Source organism: Tympanuchus pallidicinctus, unplaced genomic scaffold (assembly GCF_026119805.1).
Source record: "Tympanuchus pallidicinctus isolate F22 unplaced genomic scaffold, pur_lepc_1.0 scaffold46, whole genome shotgun sequence".
In the NCBI taxonomy this organism is placed as follows: Eukaryota; Metazoa; Chordata; class Aves; order Galliformes; family Phasianidae; genus Tympanuchus; species Tympanuchus pallidicinctus.
Window position 1 is genome coordinate 1 of NW_026294765.1, and position 25,470 is coordinate 25,470.

General features: G+C 62.8%; 3 protein-coding genes and 1 long non-coding RNA gene across 11 annotated transcripts; 2 read left to right on the top strand and 2 right to left on the bottom strand.

The window, feature by feature from the left end:
• Positions 1 to 185: 185 nt before the first annotated feature.
• LOC128090359 (transducin-like enhancer protein 1) lies at positions 186 to 1,867 on the top strand (the record flags this gene model as incomplete). Its single annotated transcript, XM_052702631.1, is given in 6 exon segments — positions 186 to 460; positions 568 to 637; positions 639 to 716; positions 793 to 943; positions 1,038 to 1,114; positions 1,220 to 1,867. Coding segments are annotated over 6 exon segments (759 nt in total), but the record flags the coding sequence as incomplete, so codon positions are not given.
• Positions 1,868 to 1,890: 23 nt separating this feature from the next.
• LOC128090356 (transducin-like enhancer protein 2) lies at positions 1,891 to 10,525 on the bottom strand. Of its 4 annotated transcripts, none has more exons than XM_052702623.1 (20): positions 10,255 to 10,525; positions 10,096 to 10,181; positions 9,849 to 9,912; positions 9,309 to 9,353; positions 8,534 to 8,596; positions 8,332 to 8,406; positions 7,942 to 8,113; positions 7,385 to 7,401; positions 7,076 to 7,162; positions 6,837 to 6,881; positions 6,103 to 6,219; positions 5,025 to 5,142; positions 4,369 to 4,526; positions 4,208 to 4,284; positions 3,748 to 3,997; positions 3,197 to 3,444; positions 2,930 to 3,077; positions 2,702 to 2,852; positions 2,531 to 2,607; positions 1,891 to 2,454 (listed from the first exon to the last, which is right to left on the bottom strand). In XM_052702623.1, exons 1-20 carry the CDS (start codon positions 10,276 to 10,278, stop codon positions 2,347 to 2,349), a joined length of 2,130 nt encoding a protein of 709 aa, XP_052558583.1. In that variant the 5' UTR covers positions 10,279 to 10,525; the 3' UTR covers positions 1,891 to 2,346. The 4 variants fall into 4 exon arrangements, with proteins under 4 accessions (XP_052558583.1, XP_052558584.1, XP_052558582.1 ...); XM_052702624.1 differs by having other exon boundaries at positions 3,748 to 3,976; positions 7,942 to 8,116; positions 10,255 to 10,524; XM_052702622.1 differs by having other exon boundaries at positions 7,942 to 8,116; positions 10,255 to 10,524.
• A 4,741-nt stretch (positions 10,526 to 15,266) lies between these two features.
• TLE5 (TLE family member 5, transcriptional modulator) lies at positions 15,267 to 22,269 on the bottom strand. Of its 4 annotated transcripts, none has more exons than XM_052702628.1 (7): positions 22,018 to 22,269; positions 21,657 to 21,754; positions 20,467 to 20,530; positions 19,172 to 19,216; positions 17,970 to 18,032; positions 16,762 to 16,836; positions 15,267 to 16,258 (listed from the first exon to the last, which is right to left on the bottom strand). In XM_052702628.1, the coding sequence occupies exons 1-7, from the start codon at positions 22,042 to 22,044 to the stop codon at positions 16,040 to 16,042; spliced, it is 591 nt and encodes a 196-aa protein (XP_052558588.1). In that variant the 5' UTR covers positions 22,045 to 22,269; the 3' UTR covers positions 15,267 to 16,039. The 4 variants fall into 4 exon arrangements, with proteins under 4 accessions (XP_052558588.1, XP_052558590.1, XP_052558589.1 ...); XM_052702630.1 differs by having other exon boundaries at positions 15,267 to 16,261; positions 21,657 to 21,730; positions 22,018 to 22,268; XM_052702629.1 differs by having other exon boundaries at positions 15,267 to 16,261; positions 21,657 to 21,733; positions 22,018 to 22,266.
• A 156-nt stretch (positions 22,270 to 22,425) lies between these two features.
• LOC128090396 (uncharacterized) lies at positions 22,426 to 24,798 on the top strand. 2 transcript variants are annotated; one of them, XR_008210933.1, is made up of 4 exons: positions 22,426 to 22,548; positions 23,369 to 23,529; positions 23,691 to 23,782; positions 24,588 to 24,798. It is a non-coding gene; the product is annotated as an uncharacterized LOC128090396 (long non-coding RNA). The 2 variants fall into 2 exon arrangements; XR_008210932.1 differs by lacking the exon at positions 22,426 to 22,548 and having other exon boundaries at positions 23,125 to 23,529.
• Positions 24,799 to 25,470: the final 672 nt, after the last annotated feature.

The following is a 25,470-nucleotide window of genomic DNA, read 5'->3' on the forward strand; positions in this document are numbered from 1 at the left end:
TTGGGGACGTCCCCGCCGCCCCACGCCGCCCCGTCCAAACGCGGGGCTCCCCGCTCGGGGGGCCGTGCGCCGCCCCGTCCCGCTCGGCTGTCGTGGAGGGGCTGAGGGCTGCCGGGGAAGGGGCTGACGGGCGCTCCCCCCTCTGCTCCCCCCCTCTGCTCCCCCCTCTGCTCCCCTCTGCTCCCCCCTCTGCTCCCCTCCCCGCGCCGCAGAACCGCGACAACTACATCCGCTCCTGCAAGCTGCTCCCCGACGGCCGCAGCCTGATCGTGGGGGGGGAGGCCAGCACCCTGTCCATCTGGGACCTGGCGGCCCCCACGCCCCGCATCAAGGCCGAGCTCACCTCCTCCGCCCCTGCCTGCTACGCCCTGGCCATCAGCCCCGACGCCAAAGTCTGCTTCTCCTGCTGCAGCGACGGCAACATCGTGGTGTGGGACCTGCAGAACCAGAGCCTGGTCCGGTGGGTGCTGCATGGCGCAGCTCCAGATGGGGAACCCCACGTCCTCCTCTGTGCTGTACAGCGCTGACAGCCCTGCGCATCCCATGTCTGTCCCTCTCCTCTCCCAGGCAGTTCCAAGGCCACACGGACGGAGCCAGCTGCATCGACATCTCCAACGATGGCACCAAGCTGTGGACGGGGGGGGTTGGACAACACGGTGCGCTGCTGGGACCTGCGGGAGGGGCGGCAGCTGCAGCAGCACGACTTCAGCTCGCAGGTAGGCGCCGGGCGCCCCCGATGGGTGCGAGCCCCCCCCGCTATCCGAGCCCTGCCCTCCCCCTGCCTGCCCCCAGATCTTCTCCCTGGGGCACTGCCCGACGGGCGAGTGGCTGGCGGTGGGCATGGAGAGCAGCAACGTGGAGATCCTGCACGTCACCAAGCCCGACAAATACCAGCTGCACCTCCACGAGAGCTGCGTCCTCTCCCTCAAGTTCGCCGCCTGCGGTACGGGCGCCGCCTGCTTCCTCTTTGGGGGTCCCTGCAGCCCCCTCCCCTCCGTGCCCGAGGGTCCCACAGCGCTGCTTTGTCTCCTGCCCAGGGAAGTGGTTTGTGAGCACGGGGAAGGACAACCTGCTCAACGCCTGGCGCACGCCCTACGGAGCCAGCATCTTCCAGGTGAGCCCAGCTGCCCCCAGCGCCGCTCGGCGCCATCGGCGTTCCTTCAGCACCCAGCCCTGCACCCTGGTGCCGGCACCCAGCCCTGCCCTCCCCTCTCTGCAGTCCAAGGAAACTTCCTCCGTCCTCAGCTGCGACGTCTCCACCGACGATCAGTTCATCGTCACCGGCTCCGGAGACAAGAAGGCGACGGTCTACGAAGTCATTTACTGAGAGACACGGAGGTGACGGCCTGGGTCTGTTCCCTGAGAGCAGACGGACTCACAGCCATGGGGACGGACAGACGGACTCTGACGCAGAGGGGTGGCAGCCCAGGCCTGGAGCCATTGGCGATGGGGACCCTGCAGTGCTGGGAGGCAGCTGCTGCTCGCAGGGCCCTTCCCAGAGGTTTCCTCCTCCTTTGGTTCGTTATTGGTTGGTTTGTTTCTAAACGGGGGTTGGGGGAGCGAAGGGGGCTTTCTTTTGTAATGTCATTTTTTTGTGTTTTTTTTTGTTAAATGCTGGGCAGGATGAGAGCTCTCCTCATCTCCCCCTGCACCCAACCAGGGCATAATTTAATAATAAAAAGCAAACAGCAGCGCGGTGCATCGCAGGGCAGGGGCTGATGGGGCTGGGGGCTGCTCTGCACGGAGCCGGGGGGGGACAGAGGGCATTTCAGCCCCTCATGGCATTTCAGCACCCCCAGGGGCCGAGTCCCCGTGTAAATCAAGGTCCTCCCCATCACCCCATGGTGCCCTAGAGGAACTCAACCCCCCCCCACCACCCCAGCAACCACTCTTTCATTTTTGTTTTTTTTTTTATTAGTAAGGATTTGAAAACGCCATTAAATACATCTCTTTACTGATAATTCACAGCTGGGGCTGCAGCAGAAAATTGGTGCCATTGAATCAGTAGCAGTAAATGGGGGGAGGGCAGGGAAAACACGAGGCTCTGAGCTTCCTGCCCCTCGTGGCTGTGTCCCCTTTCCTTACCAGACTGACAGACTGACATCTGACCACCCCCTGCCCTCCATCCCCCTGCTTGGAGGGGATCCTGCATCCCTCACCCCAACCAGCCCCCCTCCATCAAGCATCAGGAAAGGGGGGGGGGGGGCACAAGGTGTCACCTGCTGCTCCCCAGCTTGCAGGAAGAGAACCAGGAGTGAGCAACTCAGAGTGCAGTGGGGCTGCAGCGGCACTGGGGGCCTGGGGGCTCAGCCTCCGAGTATCTGAGCATCAGAGACAGCGGGGAGCTCAGTACACCACCTCATACACCGTGGCCTTCTTGTCACCAGAGCCAGTCACAATGAATTTGTCATTGATGGAGATGTCACAGCTCAGCACCGAAGACGATTCTTTGGACTGGAAGGAGAGGGGATGGGGGTGAGGGTGGTGGGGGGGGAAGCAGCCCCCGCTCTGAGCTTCCCCAGCCCCTCACCTGGAAGATGCTGGCTCCGTAGGGCGTGCGCCAGGCGTTGAGCAGGTTGTCCTTCCCCGTGCTCACAAACCACTTCCCTGGGCAGGAGACAAAGCAGCGCTGTGGGACCCTCGGGCACGGAGGGGAGGGGGCTGCAGGGACCCCCAAAGAGGAAGCAGGCGGCGCCCGTACCGCAGGCGGCGAACTTGAGGGAGAGGACGCAGCTCTCGTGGAGGTGCAGCTGGTATTTGTCGGGCTTGGTGACGTGCAGGATCTCCACGTTGCTGCTCTCCATGCCCACCGCCAGCCACTCGCCCGTCGGGCAGTGCCCCAGGGAGAAGATCTGGGGGCAGGCAGGGGGAGGGCAGGGCTCGGATAGCGGGGGGGGGCTCGCACCCATCAGGGGCGCCCGGCGCCTACCTGCGAGCTGAAGTCGTGCTGCTGCAGCTGCCGGCCCTCCCGCAGGTCCCAGCAGCGCACCGTGTTGTCCAACCCCCCCGTCCACAGCTTGGTGCCGTAGTTGGAGATGTCGATGCAGCTGGCTCCGTCCGTGTGGCCTTGGAACTGCCTGGGAGAGGAGGTTGGGGGAGGACGCAGAGAGAGCGCGCGGCCATCAGGGCTGCCCGTTCCCAAGGAGCGCCTCCAGCACCTCCCCCACCCCACGCCGCTGTTCCCCCCGCTGCTCACCTCACCATGGTCTGGTTCTGCAGGTCCCACACCACGATGTTGCCGTCGCTGCAGCAGGAGAAGCAGACTTTGGCGTCGGGGCTGATGGCCAGGGCGTAGCAGGCAGGGGCGGAGGAGGTGAGCTCGGCCTTGATGCGGGGCGTGGGGGCCGCCAGGTCCCAGATGGACAGGGTGCTGGCCTCCCCCCCCACGATCAGGCTGCGGCCGTCGGGGAGCAGCTTGCAGGAGCGGATGTAGTTGTCGCGGTTCTGCGGCGCGGGGAGGGGAGCAGAGGGGAGCAGAGGGGGGAGCAGAGGGGGGAGCAGAGGGGGGAGCGCCCGTCAGCCCCTTCCCCGGCAGCCCTCAGCCCCTCCACGACAGCAGAGCGGGACGGGGCGGCGCACGGCCCCCGAGCGGGGAGCCCCGCGTTTGGACGGGGCGGCGTGGGGCGGCGGGGACGTCCCCGACCCCATCCCCGCGCCGCCCCTTCGGGACCCCCGCGCTCTCCTCCGCCCGTTCGTCCCCGGCCCCCCGCGGCCCCCCGGCACGCAGCCCCTCCCCGCCCCGCGTACCAAGCAGTCCAGCTGGGCCACGGCCGTCTTGGCGCCCGGCTGCCCCACGTCCCACACCTTGACGCAGCCTTTGCCCCCGGTGTAGACGTGGCGCGTGGAGTTGCTGATGGTGACGGCGCAGACCACCTCGCCGTGGGCCAGGCTGTGCAGCTGCCGCGCGTGCCGGGGGATGCCGGAGCCCAGGAGGGCGTCGGGGGGGAACGGCACCGGCTGCATCTGCCCGTCGGCGCTGACGTGGAAGGAGTAGGCGCTGGGAAAGGGGACGGAGCGGTGACGGAGCCGCGCGGTGCCACGGCGGGGCCACCCGGCGCCGTGCGGAGAGGAGCGGCGATGGGGACGGCGCAGCAGGGAGGGGACGGCCGGCGTCGCCCCACAGAGGGCCGTCCCCACTGCTGCGCTGCCATGGCGGCGTCCCGTCCCCCCCCCTTCTTGTCCCCTCCGTCCCTCCATCTCCACTTACGGTTTCCCCACAGGGGTGCTGGGGAGGGATGACGGCAGCGTGGAGGCTCTCAGGTGAGGGTGTGACTCGAAAGCCACCTGAACAGAGCACTGTGAGCAGCGGGAGCTCCAAAAGCACCGGCACCAACGCACAGCACCCTGCCCGGCCCCTGGGTGGCTTACCGGGGCTGAGCGCCCGTACCCGGCACTGCTGAGCTGTGCTGGGAGCTGGAGGCCCACGTACACACCAGAGGATGGCAGCTCTCCGTTGAGGGCGGCGTGGGGCAGCAGGCCCAGGGAGGTGAAGGGGCTGGAGATGCTGACGGAGGGGCTGCGGAGAGCTGTGGGGAGAAGGGAGAGAAATGTTGGAGGAACGGCGCGACCCCCAGGCCCCACATGTTGGCCCCATACAGCCTGGTCCCTCACCCCACGGTGCCCTGTGGCAGGCAGGGCCCAGCTCTGCTCCAGGGCTGCGGGATGTTGCTGACATCCATCTTCGCTAAACCTCTGTTAGTTTCCAGCCCAGACGAAGGTGTCACATCTCTGGGCTCTGTTTCTCCCCACTGTTCCCTCTCCTCCTCCCACACCACTTCTGGTCCCTTTCACTGAGCCACAGCCAAGCTCTTCCCAAGCTCTCAGCCCACATCTTCCCTTAATTACACCCTCAGCCCTACCAGAGGACCAGCACCCACACCACAGCCCCATCTTGCCCTCCTGGCCATGCCCACATTGGCACAAACCCTTCTGTGGCTCCGAGCCCCACCTGAGCGCTCCAACATTCACCCACACAGCGATTTTGGAGGTTCCCACGTTGCATCACAGCATCCCTGGGCACTCACCAGGGGGGTCCTTGGCTGCAGGCTGCAGGGGGAGGGTGGCCGAGCTGGGCCCCACACCAGGTGTGAGGGCATCACGGGGTGGGGGGGACGAGGAGGACACGGCCGTGGGGGGGTCTGGCTGCAAGAAAGAGGAGGAGCAGAATCAAAACCAGCCCTACGGAAGCCACGAGGTGAGGGGGGTCCACTGGGCACGGCTCTGCTGCTCCCCATGTGCTCCCCATTGCACGGGGGGGGGGGGGCCCAGCCCAGCGCTCCCCCCCTCCCACCCCACGCGTTGCTCATTCCTCTTTTTATTTTCCTCCCAGCTTCTCTTTTTTCTTCCTCTTTTTCTGCCCCGGGGATTTTGTCGACACCAGCGAAAAAAAAAATATAAAAAAAAATAAGGGGGGGATGAGGGGGGAGGAAAGAGGGAAAAAAAAAAATTAATAACAGAGCAAAGCTGCGTGCTGTGCTGGCAGATTGCTCAGGGCGCTTTGTCTGCTCTAATCCGATTGTCCCAGGAGCAGCAGCTCAGTGCTCCCTGCGCCCACAGTCGGCTCCTGACCCCAGGGGCAGCCAGGACGAATGGCTGCGGGTCCCACGGTGGCTGGGAGGGGAGTGGGGGGCTGAGGAGGGGGGTGATGGAGGCAGCCCTCCCCCCCACGCTGATGTTTCAATCTGAGAAGGGGGCCGGTGCTTGGTGAGGAGGATGGGAGGGAAAAGGAAAAAAGGGAGAAGGAGAGGGGAGAGGGGAGAGGGGAGAGGGGAGAGGGGAGAGGGGAGAGGGGAGAGGGGAGAGGGGAGAGGGGAGAGGGGAGAGGGGAGAGGGGAGAGGGGAGAGGGGAGAGGGGAGAGGGGAGAGGGGAGAGGGGAGAGGGGAGAGGGGAGAGGGGAGAGGGGAGAGGGGAGAGGGGAGGGATCAATTGCTCAGAGCAGCTCTGAGGAATCCTTCAGGCAGTCAGACCGAACGAACCTGCAGAGCCCAGCCCTGCCTGGCACAGGATCCCCTTCCTCACCAGCACAGACCTCTGACCGCAGCTCTGGGGAACCCTCCAGGAACACCGCGGTGCAGCCCCCCCTCCTGCCCCACAGCCCTTACCAGCCCCGGCTCCTTCCGTCGGCACGGCGTGGGGCTGCGGCTGGAGGCTGGGCTCTCGGGGACATCCTGGGCTGGGGGGGGGCGGCTGCCAGGGCTGCCGGGCTCCGAGGGGGGGTCCTGAGGAGAAAAGGGGTCTTTGTGGGGCAGGAACTGCAGCCCCTCCGTGCCGGAGGGGGAGGATTTGGAGGCAAGGCCACCCGTCAGCTCTCGCTCCCCTGTAAGCCTTCAATTAGGGCTGTGATTTTTATCACCACAATTACAGCACTGAGCAGTTTTTAATGTGCCGCTCTCCGCAGAACTCCCGGCTGAGGTTCCTTTCTGTGTTTTCTTGGGAAGTGACAGGAGGGGGAGGAAAAGGAAAAAAAAAGAACAAAACGCTGCGTGTTCTGTCCATCCCCAGAGCCTCCATGGGAAAAACAAAAGGGACGTCCCCCAAAAATACCCCCTGAGCTGCACCAAGGGAGCAGCGTGAGGCGTCCGGTTGAGCGAGGGGGAAGGCGAGCAGAGGGGCTGCGCCCTCCTCCCCATACGGGATGCTGTGGGAGAGGAGCCGATGTGGGGCTGGAGGGCAGAGGGATGAGCCGGCACAGCCCTTCAGCCATGCTCAGAACCAACCCCAGCTGTGCCAGCATCCCGCTGCACTGGGCCCCAGCACAGCAGCCCAACGAACCCCAAACCCTGCAGCCGGAGCCCTGCACCAGCTGGGAGCAGAGCACGGCGCCCCGCAGGCTCACCTCATCCACCACCAGGTTGTCGTCACTCTTGTCCCCGTCGCTGTCCTGCGCGATGGGAGGAAATGCTTTGGTCAGGGCCCAAGGAAGAGGCCGCACCAGGCTCTGCTCTCTGCCCTGCACGTCCCTTCTGGCAGACCCCACGGGCAGCTCTGCCCCCCCCCCCCCCTCCCATCTCCGTGGGGCTTTTCAGCTCGTCTCCTTGCAGGATTCTGCCCCCCACCCAGCAGCCCCACGCTCACGTAACGCCCAGGCGGCTCCTTCTCCTCCTGGCTCCGCTTCAGCCCCATCTCCTCGTCAGGAGGGCTCTCTGGAGACGCCGACACGCTCTGAGCAGATGACAAGAGGTGAGGGCAGGCAGCCGGCCCTGTGCCCCCCACCCCCCCCCATCTCCTCCCACATTCCCACCTTTCAGCCCAAACCCACCCGCTCTGTTCCAACAGGGCCGGCCCTGGGGGCAGCTGCCCCACTGCAAAGCAGACGATCCATCCCACAGCACCCCAACCCAGCACAGCCCCCTGCTGTCCTCGCACCCCCAAGGCACCACTTACCCGGCTGGGGCTGCGCTCTGGAGCACAGGCAGGGCAGGCAGGTCAGCAGGGCAGGACAGGGGAGAGAAAGGGGCTGTCAGTGCAATGCCCATGGGGGGGAGAGGGGGCACAGTGGGACAGAAGGGAGGCTGTGCCAGTTTCCCACCTCGCTTCTGCCCCAAATTCCCTCCTGCACACCTACGCCTCCCACCACAGCCTCGTGGCCATCAAGATTTTCCCTTCAAGTCTCAACTTTAGGCAACAGATCCTCATCAGGGGTGAACCCTTGCAGTAAGCAGGGTGGGGAGGGGGGGGGGGGGGCCTCAGGTCCACCCTCGGAGGGGGGCACAGGGGTGCAGAGGACCAAGGTGTGCACACAGCCAGGCACACAGCCCATGCTCTTGGGAGCCATCGCTGCAAGACAGCCACTCCCTCAGCCAAAAACAGAGCCAGCCTGGCAGGGCTGCAGATGTTTAAGGAGCTGGCAGCGTGCAGAGCAGGCAGCAGGGCTGCCCCCAGCGTGCCTGGGACGTGGCTCAGCAGCAGAAGGGTTAATGCAGCTGTTCTCCATCCCTCACCTCTGCTCTCCTGCGCTGCTTTCTCCTCCTTGGCTGCCAGCTGTGACTGTGCCATCAGTGCCCCCGACAGGGCCAGCAGCCCCGCGGCCCCCCCGGGCAGGCTGTGCACACCAGAGGGGTGGGGGGTCAGTGGCAGCTGGGGGGGCTGATGGGAGAGGTGCTGCAGCTGCTGCTGCTGGAGCGGGAGAGAAAGCAAACGGTCGTCAATGAGAGGAGGAGGCAGCAGGGCAAGACGCAGCGGGATGAGATGCGAGGTGGAAGGAGCAGTCGGACAGGGGGGGCTCCATGAACACCAGCCAGCAGCAAACCCCCCTGCTGGAGCTCAGGGCTGGGCTCACTAAGCAATGAAGACCCCCCTCTGCCCTCCCCACTGCACACGGTGCGACTCACCCCCACGATGCTGTTGAGCTCTCCCATGGTGACCTGCTTGGCCCGCTCCACTGCCTGCAGGACCTGCTGCTGGTGCTGAGAGCAGGGCGATCAGCAGCGCTCCAAACCTCTCCCACCCCTCCAGCCTTGTTCTCTCCCCCCGACTCCCCCCTCTGCTCAGCATGGCACCACTTTGCCCTTTCCCAGCACATCCCCAGCTCACCTCCTGCGTCAGGAAAGGCACAATCTGGGCACAGATGGCACTCAGCCTCTTGACAATCTCTGCCTGGAAGAGGAGGTGGGGATCAGCCCTGCGTCTCAGCCCCCCATCCCTGTCCACCATCCTCTACCCCCCAACACAGCACCCGGTGTTTCCTCCCCACGGAAAGGCAGAAACCCCCAGAAACCCAGAAACCTCCCACCTCCACCCCAACCCCCCATCAGCTCCAGATACCCCATGATCACACACACAGCCAGGGGCCGACCCTCAGCACCCGTCCCTCAGTCACCCCCTGGGGACAATCCCACGGGGGTTAGGGGAGCACATGGGGCCGTGCCGGAGGGCTCTGCCAGGTTCCCCTGCTAACAAAAGGAGCAAAGGCAGAGGGGCTGAGCCAGCTGGAGGAGGATGGCAGTTGACTTGCCACTTTGTCAGGCATAGGTCCAAACTAATTTCCCTGGCACAAAGCCCGCGATGACTGGATTGATAAATCTGAAGAGGGAAAGCAAATTAACGCTGGAACAAAAGGGGAAGTGGGGAAGGGTGAAAACACTCCTCTGTGTTCGGGAAAAGGGAAGAAAGAGGAGAGGAAAAAAATTAAGGAGAAAGCAGATATAAAAGGAAGATAATCCAGGCTTCAGCTCTCACTGTTTCTTGGGGCCACAGGGGGAACTTGGGGGCGGTGGGGTGTCCCTGCTCAGCCCCACGGCTACCAGACCCCAATGCAGGAGCCCTGAGGGATGTGGGGAGGAGGGAGGTGATGTCCCACCCCGCTCACCTGTTTGTGCATCTCGATGTTCAGCCCGTAGGACATCTCATAATACTGCAAAGAAATCACAGCGCGGCCACGTCGGGAGCTGCTGCCCCATTCCCTGCCCACTGCTGTGGGTCCCAGAGCAGCGTGGGTTCCAACTCAATGGGTCAATTCTGTGGGGCAGCTCCCACCCAGAGGGGGCTGTGGCACCCAGGGGAAGGGGCTGCAAGCTTTTTGGATGGGATGCAGCGAGTCTCACAGAGGTGCAGAATGAGAAGGAATGATGCTCCCATCCCATCCCCCTCCTTGACACAGAGGAGGCCCGTCAGCCCCACAGCTCCTGGGGGGCTCCCAGCACCCACCCAGGGCGCAGGAGGGGGGGCTCCCAAGAGGCCAAATAGAAGGGAATAAATAAAATTAAGAGACAAACTCACGGCATCAACTCCCACCTGACTCCCAGCCTTCAGCGCAGGGTCCAGCGGTGAGGATGGGGCTGAGATTGGGGTCGTGAAGGGGAACCGGGGAGGGGGGGTCGGCACGGCGGGGGGGGGGGGGGGGGCTCACCATGACATAATGCCGCTGCATCTCGGTCTTCTCGCTCAGCAGCTTCTCGCACTCCAGCTTCAGGCTGCGGAGCGGAGCGGCGGTCCTCAGTGGGGGGCGGGGGGGACCCGAAACCCACAGCGGCGTCACCGCCGTTCCCTTCGCCCCACACCCGGCTCAGCCCACGGAGGGGCAGCCAAGGGAACCCCGAGCCGCAGCCCCGCGCTCCGGAGCCCCGTCCACCTGTCGGCCCCTGCTTCCCCCCCACCTGTGGTACTGCGCCTGCAGGAACTGGAACTCCTCCTTGATCCGTTCGCAGATCTCCAAAACCGAGAACTTGAAGGGCTGCCCGGGCTGCGGGGACAGAGCACGGCGCCGTCAGCCGCACGGAGCTCCCGGGACGGCCCCGCTAAAGCCCAGCACTCACCGGGTGCCGCCCCTGCGGGAACATCCCCGCACCGCCCGCTCCCCGTAGGGGCACCGCGGCTCCGCTCCGTTCCGGTGGGGCGGATCACGTGACCGGACCGGGGCAGCCCGCGGAATCCCCACGGGGACAGCCCGGCGGGGGCGCGCCACGGGGCGGCGGAGAACGATTTAAGGTGGCGCGACCCCGCCGGCCCCGGAACGCGCCGGTACCGGAGGCTGCGGGAGTCCCGAGTGCCGCTCCACCTTAAGCAAACTCACGGCCCGCCGCGGCGGGGGCCGCGCAAGCTATTGGCTGCCGCCGCCAGAGCGCCAGCCAATCGTCGCGCTCAGCTCCCACATGGGTTCGTGACGTCGCGACCAATCGCGGCGGGCGGGGCGCCGCGGGGGCCGATGGGAGATGTAGGCCGCCCGTCCTACTCGTGCCGCCCGCTGACCCCGCCCGGGGCGCCCACCGCCCGCCCCCCCCGCAGCGCCACCGCGGCCGGGGCTCCGCTCAGCCCGGGGACAACGCGGCTCCGCAACGGCCGCACCGGGAGCGGTCAGCGCGAGGGGAGCGGGAGGGCGGACCATCGGCCCAGCAGGCCTTGCGGCGGCCGCCGGCTGCCACTCAAAGTAACGTGGGGCGGTGGAGGAGTGTCGGTACCCCCCCCCCCCCCGGCCCCGCTGCCCGCAGAGACCCGGGAGCTGCGGGTGGGGGAGGGGAGGGCGGGTATCGGCATCTACATCGTAACGGGGGGTTAAAAGACATGTGGCAGGCGGGGGATGTGGGGCAGCGGCCGTAGGGGAGGGGATGGGGGCAGGGGGCTGGAAACACAGGGCAGCAGCCATAGGGAAGGGAATATGGGGCAGGGAATGCAGAGGTGGAGATATAGGGATGGGGATATGGGGCTGGAGATACAGGGATTGGGATATAGGGCAGGAGACGTAGGGAAGAGGGTATGAGGCAATGAAGTGGGACTGGAGCCATAAAAGAGGGGATATGGGGCTGGAGATATAGGGATGGGGATATGGGGCAAGGAAGTGGGGTTGGAGCCCTAGAAGAGGAGATATGAGGCTTGGAGACTTGGGGCTAGAGAAATGGAGAAGGGGATCTAGGGCAGGGGATGTGGGGCTGGAGACATAGAGAGGATGTGGGGCAGAGCTCTGGTGACACAAGGCAGCAGCCATAGGGAAGGGAATGTGAGACTGGGGACAGGGAAGGGGATATGGGGCTGGAGATATGGGGTGGGGATATAGGGCTGGAGACAGAAGGAAGGGGATATTGGGCAAGGAAGTGGGGCTGGAAGAGGGGATATGGAGCTGGGGATTTAGGGCTGGAGGCTGGGAAGGGAATGTGGGGCAGGGGACCTGGGGCTGGAGACATAGGGAAAGGGGCATGGGGTACGTGGGGCTGGGAGCTGGAGACAGAAGACACAGGGAAGGGTACGTGGGGAAGTGGACACTGGCGGGGGACGTGGGGCAGGGGACACGGGACTGGAGCAGATATAGGGAAGGGAATATGGGAAAGTGGGGCTGGAGACATAGGGAAGGGGACGTGGGGAAGGGGATGTAGGACAGAGGGCAGCAGGCATAAGAAGGGGAAGAGGACACTGCAGGCAACGTGGGACTGGAGACATAGGGCAGGGCATGTGGGGAAGGGGCACAGGGCAGCAGGCACAGGGAAGGGGGCTTGGAGAGGAGGACAAGGGGCAGAGGACATCAGGGCAGGGAACGTGGGGCCGCAGGCACGGGGAAGAGGATGTGAGAAAAGTAACACAGGGCTGGGGGAGCCGCAGGGGGGGGGCGGGCGTTGAGTTCCCCCCACAGCAGGGAAAATGGGCAGAGCAGCCTGAGGAGGTTTGTGGCCACGCAGTGGGGGTGCAAAATTGGGATCACCCAAGCGAAGATTTGGTTTTTCCCTGCATGGCTTCACACCCGTTGTGTTTGCTGGACCCGTGGACACCTTGTCACCGCGCGGCTGGGGGCTGGGGGGGCGCAGAGGGGTGTGGGAGCCCTGTGAGCAGCCCAGCAGCTGACAGCCCCCATCGCTGGCGCTGCCTTCGATCCGTGTGTTGGCTCCTGTTTGCACTTACCGGCTCTGAGTGGTTTTTAATTATTGATGCCTCTTTTAGCTTTTATCTCGTGCTCGCTGCAGCCAGGAAGGGCTTGGCGTTCCTGCATTAGTGATGAATTGGGAAGGAGGCCCTGCTCCACCGCGCTGCAAAGCATTCCTGGCTTGCAGGCTTGTGCCATTGTTTCAAGCAAAGCTGTGCTGAAAAATGAAGAGGTTGGGAGCCAGGAGGGGGGAAGCGATGGAGGCAATCCCCGCTGTTCCCACAGCGATGCAGGGGAGGAGGAAACGGCGGGGGATGGCAAAAAATAAAGTGAGGAAACCTGCCTGACCCAGCGAGGAACTGGCAGCCACTCACCTCGCCGGGGAGGAAAGATGCCATTTTGTCACCTCTCCAGCGACAGGCAGGTGGACGGGGGGGGGGGGGGAGGGAGGCAGCGGGGTCCCACCAAGTGCTGCAGGCAGGAATCGATGTCAGGTCAGGGCTGGAGGCTCTGTGGGCTGCACAAGGGCTCCCCGTCCCCCCCCAGACAAGCCGCAGCTCTGTGGAGCTGTTCCAAGGAGCCCTGTGCCAGCAGCGCTGGCTCGCGGCCTCTCTGCCCGCATGGCTTCTCCCACTCTCGTACCACATCCTCGGGAGCGGTTTGTCTGCCAGGAGAAGGTCTTCAATCATCACAGATCAGCAGCACTTTGGGGACCCCGTGTCGCTCGCCGCCCGCGTGCCTCCAACCTCTCCTGCCAGGGCAGGATGGGCTGGCAGCTCTGCGCTGGGAGTTACGAGGCAAAGCAGCCCGTCTGGACACAGCAAGGCTGCTTCCTCCGGTCTGCAGCTACGAGGGGATTTCTAACCTTTTCTTAACCCTCTTTTTTTTCAATTTGAGCCCAACTCTAGCAAGATTCCCCACGGAACGGGGAGATCAGAAACAAACCCAACGCAGGGAACCGCAACGCTGCCTGGTCTGGGGAGGGGGGGAGCCCCAGAGAAATGCCTTGAGTGCAAAGCCAGCGTGCTCCGGGAGCAGAGCACAAGATCCAGCATCTGCTGGGAGGTGCGGGGGATTTGGAGAGCCTGAGAGCTCTGTCTGTGTGCTTTGAAGCAGGTCAGCCTCCCGCGGGGAGCAAGGAAGTGCCAGCAGCCCGGCCGGGAGCGGCTCGCAGCCCGCCGGCAGCCAGGGATGCTCAGCCAGCAGCCTCGTGGTTTGTTCGACCCTTTGCCCACCGAACCGGAGCTGCTAATTAGCTCTAACAACAGGGACGTCTGTTCCTCTGAAGTCTCCGGCCTGAAAACGCCCCAGACCAATTTCTCCTAAATCCTCCTCCCCTCGCACATCCATCAGGAATAACATCCACTTACGGTGCTCCCTGCCCCCAGGCTGAGTCTGAACCGCTGACCTCGAGGTGAAAGCGCTTGAAAAGCTTCGGCCCTCCCCGCAGCCAGCAGCGCTCCCAGCGGGATTTTCAGCAGCGCTTACGGAGCACAGGGACTTTTAGGGACTTTTAGGGACTTTTAGGGACTTTTAGGGACTTTTAGGGACTTTTAGCAACCACCGTTCGGCGGCAGCCCCCCGGCCCGGAGCCACGCCGCCCTTTCACACGGGAAGCCCCCTGCCCAGCTCTGGCCGTGCCCTGGGAGCGGCCGTGGGACCTGCGGTCAGGCTGCAGCCACCCGTGCTGCTCTGTCCGGAGCTGCTGCTCAGCTCAGCCCAGCCTGCGCAGCGCTGGGGGAACGCCGGGCTTCAGCCCCGTCCTTGGGCTCGGGTACAGCGAGCGCTGCCTCGTCATCTGTGGGCTCACGGCGCTCTGGGCTCTGTGACCCCTAAAGGCCCACGGCCCCATAAGCCACCTGATGCTGCCCGCAGCCCCATCACCCACCAAAGGCTGCAGGACCTGTCGTTCACCAGGGCCCCATAACCCAACCAAGGCTCTGTGACCCCACCTGATGCCCAGGAGCTGTGACCCCCCCCCCAAGCCCTATAACCCACCTGATGCCCTGTAACCCACCCCAGGCCCACAGCCCCATAACCCACCAAGGGCTGATGGCCCCATAATCTACCAGGACCTGCAACCCAAATGAAGACCAGATCCCTGCAATCCAGCCGAGGTCCTGGGTCCCATAGCCTACCCAAGGCTCTGTAACCCCACCAAGCCCCACAACCCACCTGATGCCCTGTAACCTGCCCACAGCCCCATAATCCATCAAAGACAGCAGACCTTGTAATCTACCCAAGGCCCAGGACCCCATAACTCACCCAGAGCCCTGTAACCCCACTGAGGTCCATGGCCCCATAACCCATCAATGACTGCAGGTCCTGTAACCCACCCAAGGCCCCATAACCCAGCCAAGGCCCAGGGCCTCACAGCCCATCACAGTCAGCAGGCCCTACAACTCACCCCAAGGTCCCATAACCCACTCAAGGCCCAAGGCACTGTAAACCCCAAGGCCCCCCAACCCCCCAGCGCCCCACAACCCCCCTAGGCTGCAGACCCTGTAACCCCATCAAAACCCACAGCTCCACGCCCCATATGGGACTGCAGGCCCTGTAACCCAGCAGAGCCTTCTAACCCACCCCAAGACCACATAACCACCCCATGGCCCTGCAGCCCCCCAGCACCCCATAACCCACAGGCCCACAACCCCACTGAGCCTCAGGCTCCCATCCAGATCCCATACACCAGCTCCCCCCTCCACCCCCCCCCAAATTTTGGCTGCTCAGCCCAATCTCTGCTGCACGCCTCACAGCCCCCTTCCCCAGGGGAAGGAAATTCTCCCACTCCAGCTGGCCTGGGAGATACCAGAGGAAGATGTTATCAGGACAGGCTCGCTAACCAGAGGACGGCTCTAATTATTAAGAGCCAATTCTATTATAGCCATCACAGCCCCGAGGCAATGGGGGGCCATGCCCTCCTGAGGGCCCCCCCCCGACAGCATTTCTAAGCAAGAAAACAGGCAGCACGTCACCATCTTAACCAACCTTCTTATTTCTTTATTTGAAAGGCACAGCTTGTACGTCCTTGATACAGCATTTTCAGTTCCTCTTATTATAGGTCAAGTGATTAAACACAAAAAGCAAAACGAGATCTGTCTAAAGGACTATATACAAACACCAGATTATTATTTAGTTTTATTCTTCTTTCGTCGTCGTCGTCGTTCCATTTTTTGTATTATTATTATTATTTCTTTTTTTTTTTGTAGACACGCTAGCGCACGGAGATAAGAACAGAGAAAGCTGCTGTATCCTCTACAGGGGGGCGTGGGGAGGGGACCGGGGGGCTCCCAGGCACCCGAATGCCCCCCAGCCACCCCCAAGCTCCCAGCCTCCCCAGCAGTGTTCCGCCAAGGGGGGCGGGCAGCAGGACCCCCCCCAGCCCGAGAAAACCCGGCTGGACACGTGGAACTGCGGCGGTTGCTGCGGGACTGGTTAAAAACAGAGACATGCAGAACAGCGAGGAGCCGGAGAGGCGAGAGGGGTTGGGGGGGGGGGGGGGGGGGAGATTTGGGGGAGGGGATGGGGGGGGTCGTTGGGGCAGGGAGTTGTGCAGAAACCTGTAGGACCGAGGGTCGTCGTTAAATACCGAGGGGAGCAGTGGGTGCAGCGCCCCCAGAACGGAGCGGGACGAAGCCGGGCCGGGGGGCACAGAGCGGCTGCCACGGCGCTGCCCTGGGGCGCTGCTGCCCTGCGGCTGCTGCGTCTGGCACCGACGTCCCCCCACACCCAGCAGCCCCGACCCCTTCACTCTAATCTGATTTCTCCCCATCGTCGTCTTGGTGGGCGTCCCCGTCGTGGCCGTTCTTGTCCTCCTTGGCCAGGTGAGCCTGGGAGCCCAAGGCCGAGAGCGAGAGGAGGCCGGAGCCGGCGCTGACGGCGGGGAGGGATGGGGGCTGCAGCCCCACGGGCAGCGGAGTCAGAGGCAGCGCCAGGGCTTGGAGCTGCGAGAGCTGGTGGGCTTGGAGCTGCTGCTGTAGGGAACGAGGGGCGGGTGGGGGTGGGAGGGGGCAGCTGTCATTGCAAAGGCACCTGAGCCCCCTCCCCCAGCCCCAAAGCCCGGCTGCCCCCTCGGGAGCACCCACAGAGCACCCAGCCCTGGCGGCCCCCCAGCGCGTCCCCTGTGGAACGCAGCCCCCCAGCCCACAGGATGCCTGGCCTCGGCTGCTGGCACGCTCCGAGGATGCGGTTAAACCCCTCTCAGCCTTGACTAGGAACAGATGGTGTTTTCACAGCAAAGAGCTGCTGCAGCTCCTGCCCCAAACCAAAGCTTCTCTCCTCTTACGCTCTGCGGGGCAGAGCAGAGCCTGCGCTCCCTCGCACAGCCAAGCAATGCTCCGGCGAGCCTGGACAGAACCAGCAGGGCCATCCCAGCACCCACAGCCCATCCCAGCCCCCTGGGCTCACCTTCAGCTCTGCCAACACAGGCACTGACCCCGTCCCCCACACCCAAACTTAAACATGCACCACGTACACGGATGATGGAGTTCAGCTCCGGTGCCGTCACCTGCTTGGCTCGTTCAATGGCTCCCAGGACTTGCTGCTGGTGCTGGGGTGGGGAAAAAGAGGAATTTGGCGTCATTAAAGGCTTAAGGAAGGAGCACAGGGACGTAGCGCCCACATCCACCCTCCTGCTCCATCCTTGTGGCCACACAGTCCCAGTCACTGTGCTCACCTCAAGGCGGGCTGCCCCTTCCACCCTGCCCAGCCCTGACACGGCATCAGACCCCCCAAAAAGCAAAAACAAATCAAGCCTCGGAAATCAGAAGCTCTTGGGCAGCTCCCCAGCCCCTGGGATGTGCCTCAGGCTCCAACCTGGAAGGTGCTGCTGCGGATGAGCCTTGCACACCTCCAGACAGAGGCAGGAAAAAGAGCTGTGCTGAGCTCTTAAAACAAATAAAGGATGGCTGCATTCGCTCCCGTGAGAGCACGAGGTCTCCCAGCACCAGGCCTGAGCACCTCGTTGCTGCCAGCAGTGTTTTCTTTCTGTCTTGGCAGAAGGACAGGGCCGGGGAGGGGGAACGTGTCGCATTAAGAAGCAAAGGGTTTAGCTGGGGCTTAGTTATCAGCCACTGCTGATCTGCTCAGCAAGCCACTTTGCCTTCCCCCAGAGCAGGTGGGCAGCAGCAGCAGCATGGCCTCCCCCCCCCCCCCCAAAGCTTATCCAGGCCCCAAAATGCAGCCCCCCACCCCACAGCCCCTGAACAGCCACCCCAGGGCTCAGCCTGAGGGGCAGCACAAGGACAGACATCACGCTGAGGATGCTTCAGCAGCTCCCCCTTCCCCTGAGCCCTCCCAATTAATTTCTCAGGGGAGTGGGAGGAGCCCATCAGCCACATTAATTAATGAGGCAGAGGAACCTGGTCTCCAGGAGCCACATGGAGGTATTTTTTAATGTTCAGCCATCCACCACTGCCTGCACTCAGTCAGAAGCAGCTGGGAGTCACGGGAGCAGGGTGAGAACAGAGCCCAGTTTGTCTGCAGCTGCCCCACAGAGGGGACAGACAGACAGACAGACAGACCCACCAGTCCCAGCACGGCCTGGGGGCTGGGATGTGGGCTTCAACCTATCCTGAAGGGCTCGTCCTGCATGGAGCAGGCATGGGTGGAGAGGAAGCAGGGCACCAGCACCCCAGGGCTCCTTCGTGCCAGAGCCTCCGAGCTGGGTGCTGAGGCAGTTACCTCCTGGGAAAGGTAGGGCAGAACCTGTGCACAGATCCCATTGAGCCTCTTGACGATTTCAGCCTGGAGAGGGGAAGGAAAAAAACAAACAACAGAGAGGAATGGCGTGAGGGGATCCCACAGCACCCGCCCTGAGCACGGCCTGCAGCAAGAACACGGGAGCCCAGTGTGAGTGGGGGGACACCTCAGCCCCCAGATGCTGAAATAAATCAGAGCTGCTGACAGCAAGGAGCGAGTTCTCAATATTCTCTTCCCTCTCAGGGTCTCCAGTGTTCATTTAATGAAGTTGGGAGCAACCAGAGAGAAAATTTATTACAGACCTGGCTGGGGATGTGCAGAATTACATCCCCCGTGCAGATACAGGTGGGCTGTGGCTGTGCCCCTCACTTTGCTGGGATCCTCAGCCCCCTCCCCCCCCCCACGGGCTGACGCAGAGCACAGGGCTGGGGGCAGCTCCTGCATCAGAAGCAGGCAGCAAATTTGGGGTGCATTAAGGCTTTTTGGCTGGGGAAGAGCAGAGCAGCCAGAGTTCTGCAGCTTACCTCTAACAGCCCGAAGCAATAGTGGAAAGAGAGAGCCAGGGGGTTTTGGCAAGCGCTGCCATGGGCTGGGAGATGGCAGTGAGGAGCCGTGGCCCAAATCCTGCAGCTTGGCCAAAAGATTTCCCTCCCAAGGTGATGGGATCGGAGGCTCTGAGTGCATTTGCAGGGAGCAGAATGGTTCTAAGAGGCTTTGAGCCAAGCTGGGACGCACGCAGATGACTGCGACCAAGAGCTAAAGGAGCTCACATTGTTAACAGCACAGGTAATTAGCCACTGAGATACTGAACAGCTGAACCACCAGCGAGGGGAACCAACAAACTCAGCCAGGCTGCAGCAGAGCTTCTACCACTGCCTGCATCTGTGGGCTGGGGGACAGGATCACCCCCTTCACCAGCCCAGGCAGGTGTGCAGCCAGAGCCAAAGCACCCCCAGGTGGATCCCACCTTCCAGAAGGGTTTGTGAAGGCAGTTCTTTGCCAGGATGATGGACTTTTTTTCCTCCCCAGCGTGTTTTTATAAGGTCAAAGGGTGGAAAAAATGTGAAGGTCCTCCCCCACACCAGAGCTGGCGATCCCCAAAGCAGCGCTGATGTTTGACATCCTGAAACACCACCGAAGGGACAGAGGGCACAGCATGCAGCCCGCCCTCCCCCTCCCCGTACCTGTTTGTGCATTTCAATATTCAGCCCGTAGGACATCTCGTAATACTGCAGAGCAGGGAAGAAGAGAACAAACAGACAGAATCAGGACTCCGGCAGGCAAAGAAACCCCCCTCCATCCGTGCCTTCCTCCTGCCTGCAGCCTGCTCCAGCCCAGGTGGGACCTCAAACAACCCAGAGCCACTCAGAACCTTCGCAGAGCCCCGGCACGGCGCTGAGAGCTCAGTGCTCCGCAGATCCCCGCCGGGAAGAGGCACAGCCCGGCTGTTTGCTGGGCCTGGCCCATCTCCTAACGCCCGCACGGCTGCTCCAGCAGCAAATGGAAGGGCTCAGCACTGGGCCCCAGCTGCACACAGCTCCAGCTGTTTGGGAAGGAGCTGCACGAAACGCACACGCAAAACCCACCCCCCTCACACACACCAGCAGCAGGCAGCTCCAGTGCGAGCTGTTGGCAGGAGAAGTCGATTCCTGACCCGTCCAAGAGCTGCTCTTAAGGCTGATTCGAGCACTTCAGAAATCTCCTTATCTTTCCTCCTCTCAGTTCTTCCAAAGGGGGAAAGAAGATCCACGTCTGCGCTCGCTTCCTTCTGAGACGAGCAGATTGCTGCTGCTTTGGTCTCAACTGCGTTGCTCTGCCTGCTCCCACATCACTGCTTCCCCGCGTCCTGCAGCCCGAGTGGGAAGCAGGAGCACCACGCTGCTCACCAGGGCTTGCTCAAGAAGCAGAGCAGCTCTGCACACACACAGGAGCTCCCTGCATGCTGGGCAGGACCCTGCAGTGCCCAGATCACCAATTCTGGTGGTAGGAAAGGTTAAAAAATGACCACCAGGCCTCCAGGTTTGGCTGTGCGAGCGTCCATGCTGCACGGAGCAGGCATTTATCGGTGAGAAAAAGGCAGAATTAAGCAGGGGGCTCCTCCATGCACTGAGCAGCTCTGTGCCAGGCGTGCTGGGCTCGGGGATGGGACCCACAGATGGCTCAGGAGGACAGGAAGGCTCCACCATGCCTGGGTTTCTATTTTACCATCGATTTCCACATCTCCCCGCTTCCTGCCGGGCAGCAGCAGCACCAGCCCCTCTTTGTGGACACTACAACATCCCATGAAAACAGCTCTTTCCTGGCAGATTCCTCCTCAGGATCCCAGCGGGGCCCCAACTCCACAACCCCTCCACCCCAAATGCACCCCAGCCACCCAGCACACAGGGCCCAGGGCGCGAGCAGCTCCGTGTGCATGAGCCCAGCAGCAGCACCTGCTCCCCACCCGTGCCACCCACGCTCTGCCCCAGCAGCTCCTCACCATGACGTAGTGACGCTGCATCTCCGATTTCTCGCTGGCGAGTTTGTCGCATTCCAACTTCAAGCTGGAAAGGCAGAAAGAGGTGAGAGAACCAGGAGGGCAGCGGGTCGCATCCTGCGGGGTCCATCCCTGCCTGCTGCGTGACCCCGTGCAGCTCAGCGACCGGCCAGAACCTTTTTTGGGGAAGCCCAGTGCAAGCCTCCAGAATGACGGCTCTTCCCCTTTCCTTTGGGTTCTTTGCACCCTTAAGAGCAAACGTGCTGCTCGCTGTGCTTTACGCTGCTCCCCAGCCCGGCAGCTGCAACCAGCATGTGCTGTGGTTTTATGTTTCAAACGAGAAACAGCTTCATCTCCACCAAACCTGCTGCTCCGTGAGCAGATCGGGTCCTGCAGCACAGAGGGGGGTCAGGGCACAATGCTGCACGATGCTGAGCCCGGGGGGGTGGGAGCAACGGGGCACAGAGCAATGGTTTGGTGCATGCGTGCAGCTCAAAAGCAAACAGCAAGAGAGCCCATCAGCAGCCAGCTTTTGGGTCAGCAGAAGCCATTCCGCAGGCGGAAAAGCGGAAGCATTTGGCTTTAAGTGCTCCCTGCAGCATTCGTGATCCAAGAATGGCAGCCAGCAGGGAGAGGGGAGGAAAACTCCCAGCGAGAGGCGGGAGGGCTGGAAGAGCTGCACACGGGAGGGCTGGCAAAGCCGTGCACAGCGCTGGCTGAGCCGTGCATGGGGGGAAGACCTGGCTGGGGGTGGGGGTGGAAGGAAGAGCGTTCTCTCCTTCCAGAATCCCATCTTTCGGGGCTGCGCAGAGCGTTGCCCTGCCTGGATTGCAGCTTTTGGCCAACGCTGGGCCAGACTGCACGGCCAGGTCCCCTCCTGGTCCCCTGCCAAAGGCAGGCAGCAATGGGTGAACACCGGGCCTCCCCCCGGGATGCTCACGGCGGTCTTCCAGGTGGGACACGGAGGCGATAGCGGGCTGGGAAGGTTGCGCACGGGGGGGGAAATCCAGGCTGGGAGGGGAGGGCAGAGCATTCTGCTGCACGGAGCCCATCTTTTGGCCGCCGAGGGGCCACGCCGCGTCCCGCTCCGTGCAGGGAAGCGATGCCAAAGCGGACGATCCCAAGTGTGGGTGCACAGCAGACCCCCCCGGGATGCTCGGGGTGATTTCTGGAGGCGGTTACCCGACACGTACCTGTGATATTGGGCCTGCAGGAGCTGAAACTCGTCCTTGATGCGGTCGCACGAGTCGGAGGTGGTGAACTTGAGCTGCTGCGGCAGGTGAGAGGAGCCCTTGAACAACACACACAGCGCTGCACACCCAACGGGGGGCCCACAGCCCTGCCCACCCCCCAACCGGAGCCTGCCGCCACCGGGACCGCCGCCGCCCAAGGTCACCCGCACCCCCCGCTGCCGTCCCCGGTGGCTGCGGGCGGGGAGGAGGAGGAGGACGAGGAGGAGGAGGAGGCAGCTCCCGGTGCTCCCCCCATCCCTCCCTCTTTCCTTCCTTCCTTCTTTCCTTCCTTCCCTCCTTCCTTCTCCCGGTGCCGCCGTACCGAGTGTCGGCTTTGTGGAAACATCATGTCAGGCTGCAGCCCGGCTCACCGCACTCAGCGGTCCACCGCTCCACCGCACCGCTCCGTTCCCGGTTTGTTTGCTTTGCTTTTTTCCCCCCCCTTCCTCCTCCTCCTTCTTTTCCTCCGCCTTTGTCCGCGCCGGGCCCGGCCCCGCGGCCGCCCCGCGCCGCTCTGCCCCGAGCCGCCGCCTATTGTCTAATGGCGGCTGCGATCCGCTCCGTCCTGCGGCTGCTCGGCACCACCTGCCGCCCCGCCGCCGCCTCCCCGGGCCGGGCGGGCCCACGGCCGTCTCCGCCCCCGCCGCGATCCGGGCGGTGCGGGGCGCTGAGCCGCTCCCCCCCCCTTCCCCGTTCCTTCCTTCCTCCCTTTCCTTCCTTCCCACCCCCCGGCCGTGATGCTCGGCCGCTCGGACCGCGCTCCGTCGGACGTTCCCTGGCTTTGGGGTCTGCTCTGCGACGGAGAGCCCCGCACCTGCTGCGGGAGCGCCGCGGGATCGGAGAAAGGCTTAGAGTGGGGGGGACCTTAAAGATCGTCCAGTTCTACCCCCCCCCTTTTGTTGTTCCTCCCCCCTTGACTCCCCCGCCCCCCGGTCCCTCTCCCTGGGTCCCATCCCGGATTCCCCCATCCTGGGTCCCCCACTATGGGTCCCCCCTCCGCGGGTTCTTCTCCTGGGTCTCCCCCCCTGTTCACCCCCCAGGGTCTCTCACCCCTGGGTCCGCCCCCCTCCCCCCCCCCCCCCGGACCCCTGCCCGGGGTTTCCCACTATGGGTTCCATCCCCCCGATCCCTCCACTCTGTCCCCTGCTATGGGTTGTCCCCTCCTGGATCCCCCCCTTTGGTTTCCCCCCCAGGGTCCTCCCCCAGGTCTCCCCCATCCGGATCCATCTCCCCCCTCCCCGGGTTCCCCCTCTCAGGTTCTCCCTCTGGTTCCCCCCTCCCTGGTTCCCCCCCCCCCCCCCCCCCGGGCTTCCCCCTATGGATCCCTCCCACCCCAAGTCCCCCCATTGGGTCGTCACCCCCTGGATCGTTCCCCCCCAGGTTCCCCCCTCCTGGGTGCCACCCCCCTGGATCCCCCCCTATGGGTTCCTCCACCCTGGGTACCCCTACCCCCCCCAGTTCAGGCTGCCCAGCCTGTCCCTTGCATGGGGCACCTCCAGGGTTGGGCACCCACAGCTCTGGGCAGCACTGCTGGGGTCTCATCGCCACTGAGTCAAAGATTTCTTCCTCACATCCAACCTCAGTCTCCCCTCTGTTAGTTTGAAGCCATCCCCCCTCACCCTGTCGCTATCAGATGGGTAAAAGTCCCTCCCCCTCCTGCCCGTGCTTCCCAGTACTGAAGGCTCAATGCGGTTTCCCCGGAGCCAAACACCCCCAGCTCCATCAGCGTCTCCATAGCAGAGGCGCTTCAGCGCTCTGAGCATCTTTTGCTCCCACTCCCACAGCCCCACATCCCTCCTGTTTTGGGGACCCAGACCTGGATGCAGCACTGCAGGTGGGGCCTCACGAGGGCAGAGCAGATGGAACAGCCCCCTCCCTGCCCACTGCTCCCCCATAGGTGCAGCCCAGGGGTGGGACTGTGGGACTGCCAAGGACCACAGCCCCCCAGCTGTGACCGTCCAACCACACAAACCCCATCTCTCTCCCATTTTGCAGTTTGGGGCCGTGCAAAGGCCTTGCACAACTGCAGGCTGACAACTTGAGTTGCCTTTCCCTTGTCCACTGATGCCATCACTGAAGGCCACCAGGTGGGTCAGGCACATCCGCCCTTGGCAAACTTGGCAAGCAGTGAAGCCCCCTCCCCAGTTCTTTATGGTCCTTGGCTTGATGCTGCAGGATCTGAGCCCCCTTGCAATGTGGGGCTCACCGTCACATTGTGCCACGACAGTGTGGGGCTCACCATCACAGTGCAGAGCTCACCATCACAGTGTGGGGCTCAGCATCACAGTGCAGGGCTCACCATCACAGTGTGGGGCTCACCATCACAGTGCAGAGCTCACCATCACAGTGTGGGGCTCACCACTGCAATGCAGGGCTCATCATTGCAATATGGGGCTCACCATCACAGTGTGGGGCTCATCATTACAGTGCAGGGCTCACCATCACAGTGCAGGGCTCACCATCACAGTGTGGGGCTCACCATTGCAATACAGGGCTCACCATCACAGTGTGGGGCTCACCATTGCAATACAGGGCTCACCATCACGATATGGGGCTCACCACTGCAATGCAGGGCTCATCATTGCAATATGGGGCTCACCATCACAGCGCAGGGCTCAGTATCACAATGCAGGGCTCACCATCACAGTGTGGGTCTCACCATCACAGTGCAGGGCTCACCATCACAGTGTGGGGCTCACCATCACAGTGTGGGGCTCACCATTGCAATACAGGGCTCACCATCACAGCACAGGGCTCAGTATCACAATGCAGGGCTCACCATCACGGTGCAGACCCCACCATCGCAATGTAGGGCTCAATTTTTTGACTTGCAATGCCCCAGGGATCCCCACAACAATGCGCTGCCTCTTCTCTGCTTTCCTTTGCTGGCAGAAGCCATGCCCAGGGCAGCAGAGCCCCATGGGCAGAGGCAGCAGTGCTCCAGTGAACAGAGAAATGCTGCTGGATCCCCGCATGGCGAAAACAAGGAGTGAGGAGCAGGGCTGGTTGTGTGCACAGGAAGCCTTCCTCAATTTCGGCTGCTGTTCTCTGTCTGCCTTGAAAAATCAGTGCATTTACTGATTAAAAATAAAACCTCACACGTCATGGCTCCAGCACCGAAGGCTGGGCTGTTGTGCTATTTATTTTTAAAGAGAACAATATAGCAGCTGAGTTATTGTGACAGCTCCTGCATATTGTGCAGTAGCTTTTTCCCTCCGACGTCTCCATATTAGTGAAATCTGTGACAGCTTCCTGCCAAGGATTATTAATAGTGAGGGCAGCTTTGCGTCCCTGAGGGGAGCACAGTGGGGTGGGCCATCGCCCCAGAGCAGATCAGTGCTGAGGTCCCCGTTTCTGGTGCTCTCTTTTTGGCTGAAAACCCCTTGCAGTGCACGGGGAGCTCTTGGAGCAGCTCCCATTCCTGCAGCACGCCCCGTGCAACACGTTGTGTGTGCTCAGCAGTGATGCTCCCTGCATTTTCCATCCCGTGTGATGCAGTTTTCCTGCACAGAAGCTGCTGACCCCGCATGCAGGTGAAGGGAAGGAGCTTCTCTGCCCTCCTTCTGCCCATCACAACGTGCTGCTGCTGCCTTCCAAGCAAAAAAATGAAACGTTCCTTTATTGGCTTCCACGTTGGCTACAAAATGTTCCGTTTTATCATATTTTTTTTTCTTCTTCTCTCTTTACTTTCTTCCAGGAAACGCTCTAATTTATGGTATAATCTTGGCAAATCCCAGTCCTGGGGAACACAAATTCGCTTGTGCCCAGTAAATGG